General features: G+C 49.2%; 1 protein-coding gene across 3 annotated transcripts; it reads left to right on the top strand.

The window, feature by feature from the left end:
* Emx2 (empty spiracles homeobox 2) lies at positions 1 to 10,932 on the top strand. 3 transcript variants are annotated; one of them, XR_015046218.1, is made up of 4 exons: positions 1 to 538; positions 2,571 to 2,755; positions 4,816 to 5,249; positions 8,836 to 10,932. XR_015046218.1 is itself a non-coding variant. In XM_021152371.2 (3 exons), the coding sequence occupies exons 1-3, from the start codon at positions 130 to 132 to the stop codon at positions 4,981 to 4,983; spliced, it is 762 nt and encodes a 253-aa protein (XP_021008030.1). In that variant the 5' UTR covers positions 1 to 129; the 3' UTR covers positions 4,984 to 6,324. The 3 variants fall into 3 exon arrangements, 2 of the variants coding, with proteins under 2 accessions (XP_021008030.1, XP_021008031.1); XM_021152371.2 differs by lacking the exon at positions 8,836 to 10,932 and having other exon boundaries at positions 4,816 to 6,324; XM_021152372.3 differs by lacking the exons at positions 2,571 to 2,755; positions 8,836 to 10,932 and having other exon boundaries at positions 4,816 to 6,324.
* The last annotated feature ends 7,150 nt before the right edge of the window (positions 10,933 to 18,082 follow it).

Genomic DNA, 18,082 nt, shown 5'->3' with positions numbered 1-18,082 from the left:
CCCCACCCCCACCCCAAACAAACGAGTCCCCCATTCTCCTCGGTCCTCGCCGCGGGCAGCGGGCGGCGGAGGCAGCGCGCCGCGGTCGCCGGGAGCAGGGAGCCCAGCGCGCCCGCTCCTCGGCGCAGCATGTTTCAGCCGGCGCCCAAGCGCTGCTTCACCATCGAGTCGCTGGTGGCCAAGGACAGTCCCCTGCCTGCCTCGCGCTCCGAGGATCCCATCCGTCCCGCGGCGCTCAGCTACGCCAATTCCAGTCCCATAAATCCGTTCCTCAACGGCTTCCACTCGGCCGCCGCCGCCGCCGCCGCCGGCAGGGGCGTCTACTCCAACCCGGACTTGGTGTTCGCCGAGGCGGTCTCGCACCCGCCCAACCCCGCCGTGCCGGTGCACCCGGTGCCGCCGCCGCACGCCCTGGCCGCCCACCCCCTGCCCTCCTCGCATTCGCCACACCCCCTCTTCGCCTCGCAGCAGCGGGACCCGTCCACCTTCTACCCCTGGCTCATCCACCGCTACCGATATCTGGGTCATCGCTTCCAAGGTACGTGCCACGTCGCGGAACTGAAGCACGCCGCTCCGGTCGCCTCCTTCATTGCGCCCGGCCTGCTCCGGGCGGGCGCTCCTCGAGGCCTGGACGGGCGGAGGTCAGCCTGGGTGCTTGGTTCTGAAACTGGGTAGCTAGGGGCCCGAGAGGCTTTGGTCCCCAGTCTCTGAAGCTCGTTTGTGTTACTGGTTTGCCCACTCCTTGACCTTTTGGAAAAGGGTGCAAACGAGGTGTCCCGTGGTTGGGGCCAGGGTCGGGCTGGCTAGGACACGATGCTGGGCGATGAAGCCCGCTGTCAAGAAGCTCTGAGCCCGCGAGGTCTTTGAATCCTGTTTCCCTGGACCGTGTTCCTGGCCGGTCTATCTCTCAGGGACTCGGACAGGGCCACATGGCCAGGTTCACTGGACTTCAACTATGCTCTACACTCACTCTATGTCCTTCCAGCCCAGACCCGCTACTTCTAGGTCTTCAACCCCTTTAAGGAGATAAGGAAACCTTGGAAACCTCAGAGCAAACTGTTTCCTTCCTCCCGCTCTGGAGGCCCAGGGAGGGGCGGGAAGAGAACGAATAGAAACCTCTACAGCTCCACTAGTTCTCTCAGCGACCTGTTTAACCCGGGCACCCGCTGGACGTGGCGGGAAGTCAGGTTCTGTTTGGTCTTTGGTTGCTGATTTTTGTTTTTGTTTTTGTTTTTCCTGAGAGAAAGAAAGAAAGAAATTAAGAAAGAAATTTAAGAAAAGAAAAGAGAAAACCCAGTCGAGAGAAGGCCCGACAAGGGAAGATCTGTTTGGATATCTTCATTCCCCCCTACCCCCGATTTAGTAATTTTGTATGCTTCTAAGTTGGGGTTTGTAAGAAAGTTAAAACTTTAGGAAAAGGGTTCGAATTAGTTTGCCGACTGCAGTCCATAAAAGACCTACCTCCGCCGGGCGCGATCGATAACGACGGGCTTTTCCATTCAATAACACTTCGCATTCCTGTCAGTCTAGACTCGGGTGTATGCCAGCTCGCCATTTTATATATTTATATATTATTTTAAAACACCCCAACAAAACAAACAAATAAACAAAATCCCAAACCAAAGTAAAACACCCTTTTCCCTTAGTTCAGCACCGAATTTGCCTTCACTCCCGCTGAGACTACCGGCTGTTTTTGGGTGGTGGTGGTGGTAAATACATTCACTTCCTTTAATACGGGAAGCCAAATACCCAAGCCTAGCTTTCAAAGTTTAGAGCTCAACTTCCCCATTCTTTGTCGCCTGGCCATATCACGGACAGCTTGGATCTTCACCGCACATCGCCGCACATCGCAGCTAGTACCCTCAACTCGATCACCTTGAGGCTCCAGTCCCTTCACTCTCCTCTCCTAGCTCTCGGCAACCAGGGACCTCTAGAACCGGGTACTCTGGAAGCAGCGGCCTTAGACACTGGGCATACTTGCCTCGAGATTTCTGTCCCGGCCCGGCTGCAACGTCTCAACCGACCTCTGCAATTTCTCAGAGAGATAGCAAGACAAAACTAGAAACCAACCAAAAAAAAAAAAAAATTCTTGAATAAATCCGTGAGAAAACACGACGTCATTTTTACGCTTAATTTTAAATTTTAAAATAGGCTAGAAAGTAGGGAATTACTACCACTATTTCTTCTACTACTACTACTTATTATTGTTATTATTATTATATGGTGGGCACCAATCTTCGAGCCCGGGTTCTGTTGTCCTATTTTCTGCCCTCGACACACAGAGTGGAGGTATCTAGGCTTGAGGTACTAGGGCAGTTAGGGAACCGGCAAAGGTCGGGAGCTTGAGGACTGCCACCTTAGAGACCACTGCTCTTTAGCTACCGCCCAGGTTTGGAGCCCTGGGGCCTGGGTCTGACGGCCGGGCCCGTGTCCTTTTCAAAAGCTTAGAGAGGGTCTGGCGCTGCGGACTAGGCAGAGACCTAGGAAGCTATGCCCAGCCCGGCTCCAGAGAAGCCGGCGACACCTGCCTGGGAGGCCCCCTAATGGTACTTCTGCTCTGCCCCCTGCAGGGAACGACACAAGTCCCGAGAGTTTCCTTTTGCACAACGCTCTGGCCAGAAAGCCAAAGCGGATTCGAACCGCCTTCTCGCCGTCCCAGCTTTTAAGGCTAGAGCACGCTTTTGAGAAGAACCATTACGTGGTGGGAGCGGAAAGGAAGCAGCTGGCTCACAGTCTCAGTCTTACGGAAACTCAGGTGAGTGTGGCCCAGCAGCCAGGGCCAGGCCACACTACATCCAGCCCCAGGCAGCCAGCGCCCTGCACTCCGACCAGCGCTGAGTTCTGGATCAGTAACTCTCCAGGTGCTCAGCTTTGTTAGGGCAATATGAGATTCACTGGCAGGCTAGCTTTTCTCCGCTGGTCAGGCCCCTGCAACTCCAAAGTTTTGAGAGAATCGCGGAGATTCAGCTGGGGTCCGAGATATGGTTAATTGCAGCAGGGTGTTCTGATGATTGGGCTCAAGGCTGGAGAGAGCCGGGAGTGGTTTAGATAAGAGTTCTGAAAGACTCCAGGGCTCACCCGATTACTCCTCTTAAGGGAATGCCTGGGAATCTGAAGCCGGAGGCCAGGCAAGCTGGGCGATCCTGAAAATTAGATGGTTTGCAGAGAGGGCTAGCCTTAGGGGACACATCCTTTCTGCACAGCGGAGTTGGCGGGGCGGAGGGCCTGGCTTGGGTTAGTCCCAAGGTGGTTAGGGAGTTTAGGTCTACAGTAGGCGCTACTGTACTCTCAGTCGTGAGGCAGGGTCAAAGTTCCCAGTAAACAGTAATGTTTGTAGGCAGAGTACAGCAACTTATTTTCACCCTGAGAAGCTCACATTGAAGGTTTTTGTTGTTGTTGTTTGTTTGTTTATTTTTAAAAAGTTCCTTCTTCACGGGGAAAAAAAAAAAGAACGAATAGGGCCTCTCAGGTTTGCACAGGGTGGGCACAAGGCAAGGCCCACCTGATTTCTCCTGGATAGAGGAGGCAGCGGTTGTCTTTGTCCGCCTCGCTGCCCACACTGCCTGGAGTCTTTGTGTGCGTGTCAAGCCAGGAGCACACTGACACTGGCTTTGGGCAAACGCTCGGGGCGGGGGGGGGGGGGGTTGCGTATGAACTGTCCTCCCCTTTAATTAGTAGACTCAAAGCAAATTAAACTCAGTCTTGTTCCCAGTTCCTACTTTGCTTTTCATGGGGCACTTTGGGGGGGACAGGAGCATTGGGGAGAACAAGTGAGACCCCGTGGCAGTCTTAAAGGTGAGAGTGGAGTGGCATCTCAGGAGCCAGGAGGCTCTGACGGAGCTGCTGTGGGCTGTGGGGGCTACAGTCACTACTGTCTTCTTCATCTGCACTGCACTGCTGGACAAACTTGGGCAGTGCTGCTGAATGGAGCCCGCTGCCCAACTTCCCCATGGAAGGCAATTGGCTTGATCCTCGATGGTGACTTAGAGCTGCAAGCCATGGGTAGGCCTGGTTACCAGACTCTGTCTGGAGGCTGGAACCAAAGCTGATTTTACCCTGTTTGAGGACTGGACAGGAGCAGAGGAAAGAGACCTCTTTCCTTCTCCTTCTCATTTAGTTTCTTTTACTCCCTTTCTCTGTCATGGTCTTCCCGGAGCTTTCAATTTGTCCGGGGGGGGGGGGGCCCTGAGTGAGGCTTGTAAAGTCCATGTCCACTTGACTTCCTCTGGGCCCTTTCCAGTCCTGCTTACCTGCCAGTGTCCCCCAAGGCCTGAGGACAGGCAATCCCCCCATCCTCTACTCAGGCCCTTGCCTGGCAGAAGAGGCACTATATTTAGGCAACTCCAGACTAGTAGAAAATAGAAAGCGCGTTAGGCCAACAGAGACTGAGTCTTTCCTGTACTCACTGTCTGGGCAAGCAAGGAATCTCTCTCTCTCTTTCTCTCTCTCTCTCTCTCTCTCTCTCTCTCTCTCTCTCTCTCTCTCTCTCTCCATATATATTTTTTCTTATTATTTTTACAAAGTTTTTCATGCTTTGCAAAAAGCCTTTGCTTTTAGTGGGAATTCGTGTGGGAGAAACAGCCATACTTTGGGCACTGTGGCCCTTGGGGAAAGGCTCCTTGGTAGGGTTTGGAAAGACAGGAATAAGGCTTCTCTAGAGGGGGCTTGCTCTCAGAGGGAAGGAGAAGAAAGTGGTCAGTCCTAAGGATGTATGTCTGGGGGTCTGGGGTCAGGCCTGGGCTGTGACAGGCCTCTGGTGTATGATAGGAAGGCACTAAGAAGGACCTGAAGATGCCCACTTGTCTCTCCCCACAGGTAAAAGTATGGTTTCAGAATCGGAGAACGAAATTCAAAAGGCAAAAGCTAGAGGAAGAAGGCTCAGATTCTCAACAGAAGAAAAAAGGGACACACCACATTAACCGGTGGAGAATTGCTACCAAGCAGGCGAGTCCGGAGGAAATAGACGTGACCTCAGACGATTAAAAGTCCAAACCCAATCCTACAGAAATGGACAGCACGGAGCAAGAAAGACAGGGAGAGGAGGGGAAGAAAAACCCTACAAAACAAAAACAAACTACACACACATTCACCGAGAAAGGGAGAGAGGGAATCAGAGCAGTGACGCTCGCAGCAGACTTTGGACAGCGAGGGCACTGGACCGGGAACTGGCGCCGGGCACCCGCTTACAGGACAGCAGAGGACGGAGGCCCCATCATCAACATGCAACCCTCGTCTAAAGAGGCAGCTGAGTGAGTGAGAGAGACAGAGACTGGGAGGGAGAGAGAGGAAGGAGAGAGAGAGAGAGAGAGAGAGAGAGAGAGAGAGAGAGAGAGAGAGAGAGAGAATGAATGATCCTTGTGAGGCAAAGGCACATTCTGACAAGGGGAGCTGTCAGTCAAATGCCAAACCAGGGAAACAAGATGATTGGCGGGTATTCCGCTTATCGAAGTCCATTTAGAAATGATAATGATTTTTTTTGAAAAAAAAAAAAAGGCACAGGACTTTTAATTTTGCACTTCACAGTGTTTCCCCCTCATCTTTAATTAGAAATAACATACAAAATTCCATGTCTAGCCCCATCCTACACCTGTTTCAAAACTTGAATTGCATGTAGCAGTTGTCGGGCGAATGGTGTCTAAAAACTGAATTGTAATTTTATTTCTCTTTTAAAGACAGGTTCTGTGTATTTTTATTTTTTATTTTTTTTTCTGAGAAATGTGCAGTCTGTAAAAACACTTTTTTGATACCTTCTATTGTCAAAGTGATTGTGAAAGCTAAACGAAGTAGGCTCGGAGATAGTGGTCCTCTGACAGAGAAATGAGGGAGCAGGACTGGGATGGAGGGCGGGGGAGGGTGCCCCTGAGAAGAATCAGGACTCATGCTAGGGGTAAAAACAACCCAGGATAAAGACCCAAATTAATTCTATTTCTTGGATATTTCCTTTCCTAACATTCTGATACTTTAAATCACCAAGTCAACTTTTCCTTTTAGTGGTTGGAGAGATTGACTGCATCCAGCCACTCATCATAATGGCCATTCAGAACTTTTAAGTCTGTCTATTGCAAAAGTGGAAGGAAGGCCTGTATTTAATGGGGGTGATGGTGGCGTGGCCAAGGACATGGGAGTTTTCAAGCACTGAGTTTCTCTTCCAAGACCATAGACTTACTAAAGAGGGTTACAAATGCTTCCTTAGTGTCTTCTATACCAGATTGTAAATATTTTTGTGTTTTGTGTTAATTTGTTAGAATTCTAACACACTATATACTTCCAAGAAGTATGTCAATGTCAATATTTTGTCAATAAAGATTTATCAATATGCCCTCAGAGTAGTTGTCTTGGGAAACTGAAGTGGATCTTTACAAAAGTAACTCTTTAATTCGAATGTGGGCCTTCTCCAGCTAGGCTCCAGAGACCCTGACTCCCGGCCCACAAAAGAGCCAGACTGATGGCTTTTGGGGGCTTGTATTTTAAAGAGATGTGAAGGGAGATGCTTAAGATAGCCAAACTCTTTCAGAAGAGGAAGAGGAGAGAAGCTGCCCAAGCAACTTTGCTGAAGGATTTTAGTTTCAACTCCAGGCTAAAAAACTAAAAAAAAAAACCAACCAAACAAAACCAAAAAAAAACTTCACTTTACTTCTGATTTCCTTTTCTTTGTAAAGTTTAGAATGTAGTTTTGGCTTGGAGAATATTCTTAGAACCCGAGTTCTGGGGCTTCTAACTTCGTTTCTGACTTCAAACCCCTTAAGGACAAGTCAGCCTCCTCTTCTCTTTTTTCCTTTTCTCCTTTCCTCTCTCTTTTCACTCTAATCTGCCAAAAGTGAGGGAGATGAACCCAAAGGCCCCCCGAAGCCTTATAAGGCAAGCATTCTGAGAGATCTTCCACTCTTAATTTTAACATTAAAGTAAAAGTTGTAACCATTCTCAAAGAAAACTTCGCTCTTTCCCTGTCCTCCCCCTTCCGAGGGTATGAGGTTGTTTTTTGCATGCTTCATTTGCTTCCTATCCCGATAGGCTGCATTAATCAGTTTTATTTCCATTGATAGAGAAACCTCGTCTGTTCTGTTCGAGCTACAAAGCGTCCTGTGAGCTTTTGTGAAAGTGCAAATCAGTTTAAGCAATTATCATACCAGGAATATGAAGGGAAAAGAGGAGGCCTTGCCCAGTGGTCTCCTTTAATCTCTTAATCCACGGATCCAGGGGGGCTGCCTGGACATAATTTAGGACAATCTCCCCCACCCTTTACACTGTGATAAGGCCAAGTTACAATGCAGGGGCAAAAATACAAGCTTTGTTAACATCCTGCCTTGAAAAGTTAAGATTAGACATTCCGTGCACGTGTGGGGACTTTAGGGCACTATGGAATCTTTTCTTTCTGTTTTTCCTCCCCTCCTCTAAAGGAGAATTCATTCTCTGTTTCTCTCCCTCTTTTTTTTTTTTTCTCTTGCCCCTGTATCTCTGTTTATCACCCTTCTCCCCTTGGTCTTGGTCCCTGGGCAGACCTGGCTGCTCATACTTTGAGCTCACAAAGGCCGTTCCTCTGGAGTTTGTATTATGGGTACCGGTAGCAGAGAGGTTTCAGGAAGATCCGGGCTTGCCTTCCACAGGGACAGGTGCAACTCGGGAATTCCACAAAGATGCGTGGGGCTTGGGCTGCTTCCACAGTGGGATGGTCCATCACTGACTGTTCTCCTTTTTGCTAGAACAAGAGCAGGTTACTTTCTTCATTCATCCCACCCTCCCAAACCTGGAATGGTTTGAATATAGAGTATAGTCTCCTTACAACTGAGGCTGACCCTTTTATTAAAAAAAGTACCATCTTGGTAAAAAGCTTTCTGTAGTAACCATAAACTTAAATTTAAGTACGAGAAAGGGGAGTGGTGAAGAGTTTTTTTCTAAATGTCCTATGCAGTGTGACAGCAATAAAATCATCAGAGAATACTATTAGCTTTGAGGGGGAAAAAAAAAAACCTAAAAGCTTTATTACAAACCAAGCTTTGAAAATAGGGGGGATTAGGCGGCTGAAAGGGTCCCACAATGGTAGGAAGAAAAGGTTTCATGCTAATGAGGTTAATGCCCTTTGTATCTCGGGCCTCCACATCTTCATTACGCGCTATCTCCGGCTGCACCGAGCGGCTCAGAGAGCCGCAATCCACTCCAACGCCCCCCTTCCCGGCCCAAAGAAGGATTTGATAGCCGCTCTGTTCAAACTAGATAATTATATCTTTTCAAGTCGGAATTAAGATAAAGAAAGTGAAGCAGAGGCGGCTCGCCTTGATCCACTGCAAACAAATTTGGCGCACTTTCGAGTCCTTCCCCCCCGCCTCAAAAAGGCAGGACAGTCAGCTTATTAGCCGCTCGTTTGCTTTATTAATTCATCTATTTAAAGTGGCAGGATTAGAGCGTCTAATGTGGGCGCGGGCTGCCGTGGCGCTGAAGAATATAAATATTTGCGAGATGCCATCCCACGATGCCTATCTGGGCGTAGGGCTAGGTCAGGGTGAGCTGGGGGTGGGGGGGGGGGGGCGCATGAGCTTCGAGTCCAGTCCCCTTTGCTGTGCACTCGAGCTTGGCTGTAGCCAGTGGAAGCCGAGTTCCCACTCGTGTTCCGTAGGTGCCAGGCCTGGATGCTCTGGGCAGGGCTCTCTATGTGCCTAGTGGGCAGGGCTGAGCTTCACTTCCAGAGCACAGCCAACTAACTGCATGCTGGTTGTCCCTTGTCTTGCCTGTGACTTGCAGGCTATAAATTGACATATTTGCCCCGCCCCACCAGTGTGTCCCCCCTGTGCCAAAGAATGTTCAGTCGTCCCAGGTTTTCAGTTTCCTTTTTCCTAATAGGGTCAAGTGGAAGCGGGCCAGGACTACATTCTCCTGCGATATACACCTGAGCTGAGTATTTCTCCCTTCGATCACATATCTTCCCGAAGCAACTAAAATCATCTGGTTCTGGCAGAAACCTTGGATTTCCGGCAGTCACCGTTCCTAGCTAACATTCTGGATGTGTGGAGTTCCAGCTCCCTGGGACTCTGCTTCTGGCAGCCGAACCGAGCCGGAGCGGGCACGTTGGCCGAGGCCCGGAACCTGCCGGGCCACTTTTGTAATAGGGGCGGATTGTGGCAGCTACAGAGGCAAGCCAGGCCGATCCGACTTGAAAGCCCCCCCACCCCCGGGCCCCTGGCCTGAGCGTAGTTTGGGAAACTTGGGCTCCTCCCCGTCCGGCCTCGAGTCTCAGGAAACAAAGTCCTGGACACACTGGCGGGTTGGGGAGGGATTCTGAAGGTTCAGAGGTTTGGCTCTGTGCCCTGCTCTGTGGTGGTAAGATGGGGGCCAGACTGGGCTGCCCACAGTGGGCAGTTGTAAATCAGTATATGGGTGGGTTAGGCTGGAGGTCTGTGATAGTACGTTTTAATAGGTATGTGTCTCGGTCCACCCTACAGCTGTGTTTGTGGATTATGGAAACTCAGTTGAGCGTTCTCACCTAGGACTCAAGTCTGTTTTGTATGGGTGCTGACTGTTTACTTTAGGCAGAAGCTGAGGAGGTTAGAGTTCCCTGCATAGATTGTGGCAAGATGTCCAGCTTCCCTCGTGGCTCTGCATTGTTTTGCGTCAGGACAAGAACTTGCAGTCATAGGGCTGAGAATGAAGCGCCTAATAAGGTGTGAACATACAGTTTATTAGATTTGTGCACCAGGTCTGGTTGTACAAGATATCTGTGGATATCGTTTGTTTGCGTTTTAGAGGATGGTATGGTGTTTGTGATTTGTGGGGACTCTTCTTCCTGTTTGAGTTGGGGGGAATTCCCTTAATGAACATCCATACCCAGCATTTAATGTTGCATTTTTGTATCTTGGGGTCTACGCAGGAGAAGAGTGGAGGCTTGTGTTGGGGTGTTATTCTCGAAGTGCACCACCGCTTCTGGAGTTCGGTAAACAACAGACAGTTTTTGTAACTGCGCATCTTTTTCTAGGCTGAACTCTATTATTTCTGCAATCAGCACTTGATTTATTTGGGTGCTGCCTCGGAGCAGCCGCGGGCGGGGTCGAGGATTGCCGGCTTATAGTACTAGGCCACCACGCTGATCCCAGCGGAGCCCGGAAACAGAGTCTGTGCCTTAGCCTCCTGATTTATTTTCCCCAACCAGCCCCGTAGCGAGGGGGAAGTGGGAGTTTTGAGAACCCTCTGACCCCAGCCGTGACCCGGCTCCGGGAGGCAACTTCTCCAGGCGCGATCCTGTGCGCCAGGAAACCCGAAGCAGTGCCACGCTTGAAAGCGAAAGGTCCATTCATCAGCCGCGCCCCAGCCTCTAATTGGCCTTTTGTTCATTAGAGCCTGTTGCCCAGCAGGGGAGCTTGGGAGGGCCCGAGGCTGCAAGTCGGGGTGCCTGCTGCAGGCTGGGGACCGGTGCCTGTGCCCGGGGCTGAGGTCTCTATAAGGGCAAAAGCCATCGCGCTCCTCTGAGGGGGCGCCAGAGCGCGCCAAAGATCACAACCACGTGCAAAAATGCGCTCCTGGAAGCTAGTCCCCAAGAGTCAGGGCCTAGTCCTGTGGCTGTGGCCCCCTTTTGTTCCTTCCTGATTCTCCTGCAGACCAAGCTGCCCTCTCACACCCTAGAGACCTCAGACCTGCCTCTCCCAAGTTTCTAACCCAGTTGCAGCTGGTGGGACTGGGAAGGGCTCCCATCCTGCCTTTCTTTATGCTTACAGTTCCTTCGCCCTGGCTTGCCACTCACCCCAGAGACTTTGCACTCCTTTTTAAGGTACCAGCTCACACTGTCCTGTCATGGAGCCCGCATCCTACTTCACTGAAAGGCTAACTGGAGAGAAATTTTGGCACAGATGACCAAGGTGGGGATGGCCCCACACCCCAGGGAGGGGGAAGGAAAAGGAGACCTTTGTCACCCCAAATTCCTTATCCATCTCCAAGTCAACCCACCTAGATCCATCCCACGCTTAATTTCCAAACCAAACCTGAGCTTTCCAACCCCTGACATCTCCTCCCCCGCGCCCCCCCCTCAACTCCACCTTTACTGTTGCTTTGCATACTCATCAGAGGAGCCCTAGAGACAGTATGGGGCTTCTCAGAATACACCCAAGGACCAAAAACGCACCTGAGGGGCCCCAGCAGTGCCTAGGCAGGGGATTGAGGTCGTTTTTTGGAAATTGAGCCAGAAGGACCAGCTTTGCCTTGCTGTGGACTGGTTGTCAGCAATCTCCCAGATCGTGGCGACTGAACCTATATATAGGACTTTGAGCGGCTCCTGGCCCCAGCTACCTCCAGGTCCTATATATAGCTTGGGTCTCCATAGCCCCGACTGGACCCTGACGTCAGGAAGAACTTGATCTTGCCTGCTTCACTCCTGCTTCTGAAACTGATCCTTGAAATGAGAGAACAGACTCTACACAATTCCCATGGCCTTGACATAAGGTACAGCGATAAATATACACCACTAATGAGCAATTACCATATAATCACCTTCCAATTAGCTCGCATAATGATGAATTAAACATTCTAGCAGGCGGGATTAGGTTTCTTACTTTGTATATTATTTACGAAGGCTATAGCATCTGCAAAGAACCAAATATCAAATTAGATGGGGAATTTTCACTTGGGGGTAATTAAGTATTCAGGCCAACGGCTGTGTTCTGGTCACTAGTGCAGCAAGTGAGGCCTCCTGCAGGATACTGACCAGTTCCTTGGCCATTTATTTGCTCTCTCTCTCTCTCTTCCTGTGTCTCTCTGTCTCTGTGTCTGTCTCTCTGTCTCAGTGTCTGTCTTTGTCTGTCTCTCTCTCTCTCTCTCTGTGTCTGTCTCTCTGTCTCTTTGTCTCTGTCTCTCCCTCTCTCTCTGTTGTAATTGCCTTTCCTCTCCCTCTTTACCACCCTGGCCCCTGGGGTGGGAGACTACATGACTGGGGATGCCAAGGCCAGGGACCAGGGATGGGACCTCAGCCTAAAGGTGGAAGGTAACTCACAATCGCAACCAGCAACTGTCCCTCCCCCCCCCTCCCCACCCCCCCCCCCACCCCCCCCCCCCCCCCCCCGCCCTGTGCACTTTGGTCCCTCTTTCTGTTTCTCTGCAGCCCAGGACAGACGCCCCAGGGGGCCTCTCTGATCTGTGGGAGCTATCTGAGAACAAATGCCGCCATTGCTGCTGCTGCTGCAGAGTGCAGGCCCTTATGGCTGTTCCACACAGAGGAGAGGGGCTTCCCTCAGCACCCTGGCCTTGCTAGGGTCCCTTAAGGGCACTCCTTTAAACTTGTATTCGCTGTTCCCACCCCAGGTATGGGGAGGAAAAGCCGGGTGGGAATAAGGAAAGAAACAACAAACTTCGCCCCGCCCGTAGCCACCTCTCCTGTTCGGAAATGAATTTGGGCAAGAGATTACTTCCTAATCTGATCTAGCTCTGCTGACATTTGGGAAGAAGATGAAAATGGCAGCTCAATTTCATTGTGAAACGGGGTCACTTCGCGGGGCTCTACTCCCTAGAGAACATGGATGTCCCTCCTCTTTCCCAAACCAGAGGAAGAGGAAGAGGCAGCGGAGGAGCTGGAGGGGTCAGCAAGCTGCTGGACTGGTGTGGTCTCCGGTTCAATGGTGGGGTAGTAGTAGGCAGCCAGTCTGGGTCAGCTTCCTCTGTGCATCATCGCCTGCCTGCAGGGCTCCTGTTTGTGCAGGGTGGAGAGCTGAGGGCTTTCCCTCTGGACTAAACCGGAGAGCCTCTTTCTTACAGGGGTGCCATGGGAGGCGAGGAAGTTTTGCCTTCCCCTGGAAAGTCATTAAAGTCAATGTCCCCAGGGCCTTTACCAGTGCTTCTCCTGTGCTTTCAGGGTAAGTAGCCATACTTGGAAGGGATGGCTCCTGTGATAGCTCCCCTCCTCAATTGACTCATGGAGCTGCAGGGTCCTAAGAGGTAGGGGCTAGGGCTTCCCTCATCAGAGCTTCCCTTCACTCACTGCAGACCTGTTCTTGGTCATCCCACAGGCCCCACATTGTGTATCCTCTGCCCTCAACCCTGATCACCCAGAGGTAGTCTCATGCCACACCAAGCAAGAGGGAGCTGGTGGAGTGTGTTGCTTGAGGACTTGTTTGTTCTTTAAATGCTGTGCTCAAGGAAGAACTCTTATAGGTCTAGGTACTTCTGAGGAACTCCCGTGGGGTGCTGATTCTGGGATGATGGCATCATCTTTAGTGCAGGTTAAAGGAGAGTAGAGAATCTATGCTCGAGTATTCTTGTACAGCATGCAACACTGAAGATGTGGGACACATGCCACATGTCTAGGCATGTCTAGGGTTCATGTTACCTGTATGATGTCTGTGTGCAGCTTAGGAACAGGTACCTTTTCTTGTGGGTGGGTGATTGCCTTGTGATCTATTAAGTGACTGGATTTCAGTGAAGTACTTTGCCCCTGTCCCTTGGTTAGGTTTCTTACACAGTGTGCAGTCTGAACTGCAAGGACTGTCTGTGTTGGACATGGTGGCCCCAGCAGGTGCTTTGCTTACTTGTGATGTAGTTTTCTTCTGAGAAGTCTCATCTTCACTGGTACACACTTAGTGAGGACTGTCCCTTGCCCCTTTCACAGTAGGGATGCTCTAATTTGCAGCTGGTACCACCACCTGTGACCTTCAGAATTCCTGAACAACATGTAAGGGCTGAGTCCCTGGGCTTGTATGTCCACCTAGAAATAATTAGAAGCGAGTGTTTTGAACATTTTTGGAAGACGCAGGATGAGACAGGGCATGGCTTAACATACTTGTGGGAGCCTCAGTGAGGTTTATGGGCTACATAGCTAGCTTCTCATACTACATAATGCTCCCTTCAGCAGAGACAGTCTGTCTGTCTCTGAGGGGCTCATCTCACTCACTCCTTGCTTCCCTCTCCCTCATTCTAGATGATTGCAATTATGCCCTTCCATGAAACCCAGAAGTGGTGTGTAATACTGTAGCTCACTTGAAGTGGCTGGCTGCTACTTTGTTACATAAATGATGCCGCTCTGATTCAGATGGTGAATTCCTGCTTATCACAGAGGAACAGCACTGTGGGGTGTGTGTGGGCACTCCGAGAATGAGTGAGTGGGAAAAGAGGCCAGATGCTGAAGTTTAAGGACAAGTGGAGCACTCTTTGGTTTTCACAGCTGAAAGAGCTATGTTTGTAGAAAATAGAAGGTGCCCCAGGTGGAAATGCATTTACCTATGTGCCCACGTGTGATGTGTGTACATAGGTTGATGTTATAGTTCCACCAGCTCTCTGTGTACAGTCCTAGAAGGACAGAGTTCAATTTCTGTCTTCTGGAAGGGAATAGGTGGGCCAGGAGTCTCTGTGAACATCTACCCTGAGGTTCATCTCACAACCACATCCCCTTCCCTGGCCCCTGAACTACAAACAACCATTGCTTCTGCTCCAAGTACCTACGGAAAACCAGGGTTTTATGTTATGAGTTCTGTTCCACCTGACTTTAATCCGTAGGTTCTGTGGTATCCCATTCACAGCCTGGATTGGTATCTTTATCTTGAGTAGGATGATGGGGTGATGGAACATATCTGGGGGTCAATAAGACCCATAGGGCTAGGAAAACAGTGGTGTCTAAGAAGTGTAGGAACTTGCCTTTCTCATTCTCCGAACATCCATCCCTCCCATGTTTCTTTCCTTCCTTCTACAATACCTAACATTCGTGAAGCTATTTAAATGTAGGAAATTTGTAAAGCATTTATGCCAAGATAGATATTATACATCAGTTAAAAGAGTAAGCCATAATTGGAGTTCTAAAATGGGAAGGTATTATAATTACATTTCTGTTGCATGACAAATACTTAGATGAAAAGCAACATGTGGGAGGATTTATTTTGTTTATAATTACAGATCATAGTCAAGACAGGGACTCAAGCAACTAGACATGTCACATGCTCAGCGCAGAGAAGAGAATAAATGCATGGATTCTTGTGTGCGTTCTTTCTAGCTTTCTTCACCCTTGTATTGCTTAGGGTCCAGCCTAGGTAATGGCGCCACCCACAATGGGGAGGTCCTTTTTACATCAATGACCAATCAAGACAATCAATTACATACAGGTCTACAGGCCAAATTGGTTCAGATAATTCCTCATAAAGATTTTCTTCCCAGGTGATTCTGGGTTGTGCCAATTTGACCATGAAAAGAACCAGAACAAGAGTGCCTAAGATATGTCTATCGTAATTGATAAGAACAAAAGCAGTATACACGGGCTATTGTCAGTATAGGAAAAACACACACACAAGTGTATGTGCTTCGACTTGCTTTCAATCTTTCTGAAAGGACACAGAGGGAAATGGTGGAGATGACAAGATGTTTTAAATGCAGAAGAGTGTGGCTTCCCATTCCCTTTAGGCTCTACCTCCTCCCCTCAAAATATAGCCCAGTACCTCTTGAATACTAATGAGTCCTTCCTCATGGGATTTCCCCTAATGGAGCTTCAGGGTCATGGAGGTCCTAGTTCTGTTAAGGGCTGAGCAAATCTGGTTCTCTTGTCTCTTTCCTAGAATCTGCCCAATGTGTCAAAACACATGCTGAGGAAAAGTCTCTTCAACAGTGTTGGGGAAACTGTCCCATGTGGAGTGAAAGTAGGTCTGTGTCCATCACTCCACAAATGACAGCCAAAAATGGGGCAAAGCCCTGAATGTAAGACCCAAAATTTCAAAAGGGCTAGAGGGAAACTCGTAAAATACTCCAAGGTATTGGCATTGGTAAGTGTTTTCTGACTAGGAACTTCAAGAGCACGGGAAATAATCTCAAGAATCAATACATGGCATTAGACAAAATTAAGAGTTCTCTACAGATAAGAAAAAGAAAGAAAGAAAGAAAATAGAAGGAACCAAAATTGGCTTAAAATGAATGACCAAGGTCCATGAGCCCATTTCAGAGCCTCGCCTGTTGTTGACTCTTGTGTGCTTCTCACCCTGTACCCATGAAGTAAATCTAGTAAGATGATTCCTATATTGCAGGCAAGAGACTAGACCAGAACAATTTCTGGTTGAAAGTCTTAGAGCTAGAAAAGACTAAAGTAGTACTTGGTTAGAACAGGGCTGTGAGCTTGCAGCTCACTTGTTCTATGGACTTTGGTCTTGGGGCCCTGGCTATGAGCTGATGCCCAACTTGTGCTCTTTCTCCCAATCTTTGCTGTAGTTCCTTGTGGGAAGTTCTCTGAGAAAACCCATGGTGATGGTTTATAGTCCCTGACAGCTTGACAGAACCTAGAATCACCCCTGAGCTAAGCCCCCGAGCGCACGGGTGGGGGGTATTTTTGATCACGTTATTTGAAGTGGGAAGACTCACCCGCTTTCCTCTGGCAGCCTACCTATGAGAACGTCTGAGGGGAAGCTCTTGGTTTTGGCCTACTTGCCTGCTGCTGTTATATATGCTGGTGTGGCCATCCTTTGTGGACACTTGAGTGTATTTCTGCCTTTCAAGGTGGGCAGAAGAACAGTAGCTCTCTGAGAATTCTACGCACTATCAGTGCCAGGCTGGGGCTGTTGAGGCATACAGTCTCACAGACTGAGCAGCTACCTGGTATATGGCTTTCCACCAGGAAGACAGCCACTGTTGGACTGTCCAGACAACAATGTGCAAACCAATCTAACAAACTTCTCTTTCATATACATTTACTCCATCAGTTTTGTTACTCTAAAGAACCCTGGCTTATACACCCATTTTATAGATGGATACACTGAAATCCATGAGCTAAGTGAGAGTTTCAAGGTACCCTTGAATAGAAGTAAGTGGCAGGCCTAGGATTTGAACTCATGTCAATCTGATTCTGATGTCCAGATGATTTTGCTCCAAACCCTTGATGGTTAATCTTCACATCTCAACTAAATATGTTTCTTGTGACTCAATGACTTTTGGGGGTCATCAAGGAGAGATTGACATAGTTCAGAGCTTGCATTTACTTTCCATAGGGTCTTGGTTCTGTGAGCGTATGACTGAAAAAGCCGCCTGTACACATGGGGAACAGGGTATTTGGTCGCTGATCCTTTCTGGATTGAGCAAGAATTTTCTTTCCATAATGTTGTGTGTGCACATGTGCATGCGTATACACACTTGTGGTGCGTTAGTCTCCCTCTGTGGAAACATGGGATCTTGCCATGGCCACTATGCCATTCTTCAGACATGAACAGGACCCCCTGGGTCTTAGAAGGAGAGCTTTGCTTCCATACCTGAGAATTTGTATACCAGTGGCTCTGCTTCTGTTCCCCTTCAATGCCTGGAGTTTTAGTTACTACCTTCCAGCTCTGCCCTAACTGATCTTATGCACTGAAATATGCACCAGCTGGAGCATCCAGCCTGGGACATCTGAGAGCCTGGGTAGAGCTGTTTGAACCTCAGATTCACCCCCTGGGAGGATCAACCCATAAGTGTCCTGTTAGCCACTGAACACTTTGGAGTGGATTTTCTGAGATCCTGCTCTGCATGTTGCTTCCGGGGAGCTACTAGTGGCGTCTGAAGTGCCAGGGTCCACGGTCGTAGGACGTGAAGTCATGACCTCAGAGTAGAGTCATGATAGGCTCCGCATTTCTTCCGCTGTGGCTGCATTGTTAAGTAGTGTCTCTGGCAAGTAATTACATCCCCGGCAGCTCGATTGCGCCCTCAGCAAATGAGGTGCTGATCTGAAGTAATTAAACAATAGTGTGTGCAGTTTAGCTATTGCCTTAGCTATTGCCTTTCCTCCCCAGTACTAGGCAGCTGTACCACGAAGAATCCATTCCAAGGCCTGGGCAAAACTCTCTGCTACCTGTACCTTCCTTCCTTGCTAGACCATGGCTGAGACACCTCAAAGACAACTTCTCCTGGGCTTCTAAGTATCGAGGGGAGCCCTTAGATGTGTCAGGGTATGGAGGGTAATTACCACTCTTTAGGAACAAAAATATACAACAAGCTTGCTTATTGTTTCCTTAATTATATGTCTTGGATATAAAACAATTTCTTGGTGGTGATGAAGTGTTGATTAATTACCCCAAACATTGCCTTTGGGTAGTTAGGAAATGTGTTCTGACCTTCTTTATTTCAAGGGAGCCATGGTATCCATTTTCCTATGAACTATATTGAAAAAGTGTGTGTT

This window comes from Mus caroli, unplaced genomic scaffold (genome assembly GCF_978045245.1).
Source record: "Mus caroli unplaced genomic scaffold, Mus_caroli_1 scaffold_20, whole genome shotgun sequence".
NCBI classification, from domain to species: domain Eukaryota; kingdom Metazoa; phylum Chordata; class Mammalia; order Rodentia; family Muridae; genus Mus; species Mus caroli.
This window is presented reverse-complemented; position numbering and strand designations above follow the sequence as displayed.

Excerpts from the sequence above, each read along its gene's own strand:
- Emx2 (XM_021152371.2), top strand. The coding sequence starts at position 130 with ATGTTTCAGCCGGCGCCCAAGCGCTGCTTCACCATCGAGTCGCTGGTG. Across the intron at positions 539-2,570 it reads TCTGGGTCATCGCTTCCAAG|GGAACGACACAAGTCCCGAG; the intron begins GTACGTGCCACG and ends TGCCCCCTGCAG. Across the intron at positions 2,756-4,815 it reads TCAGTCTTACGGAAACTCAG|GTAAAAGTATGGTTTCAGAA; the intron begins GTGAGTGTGGCC and ends CTCTCCCCACAG.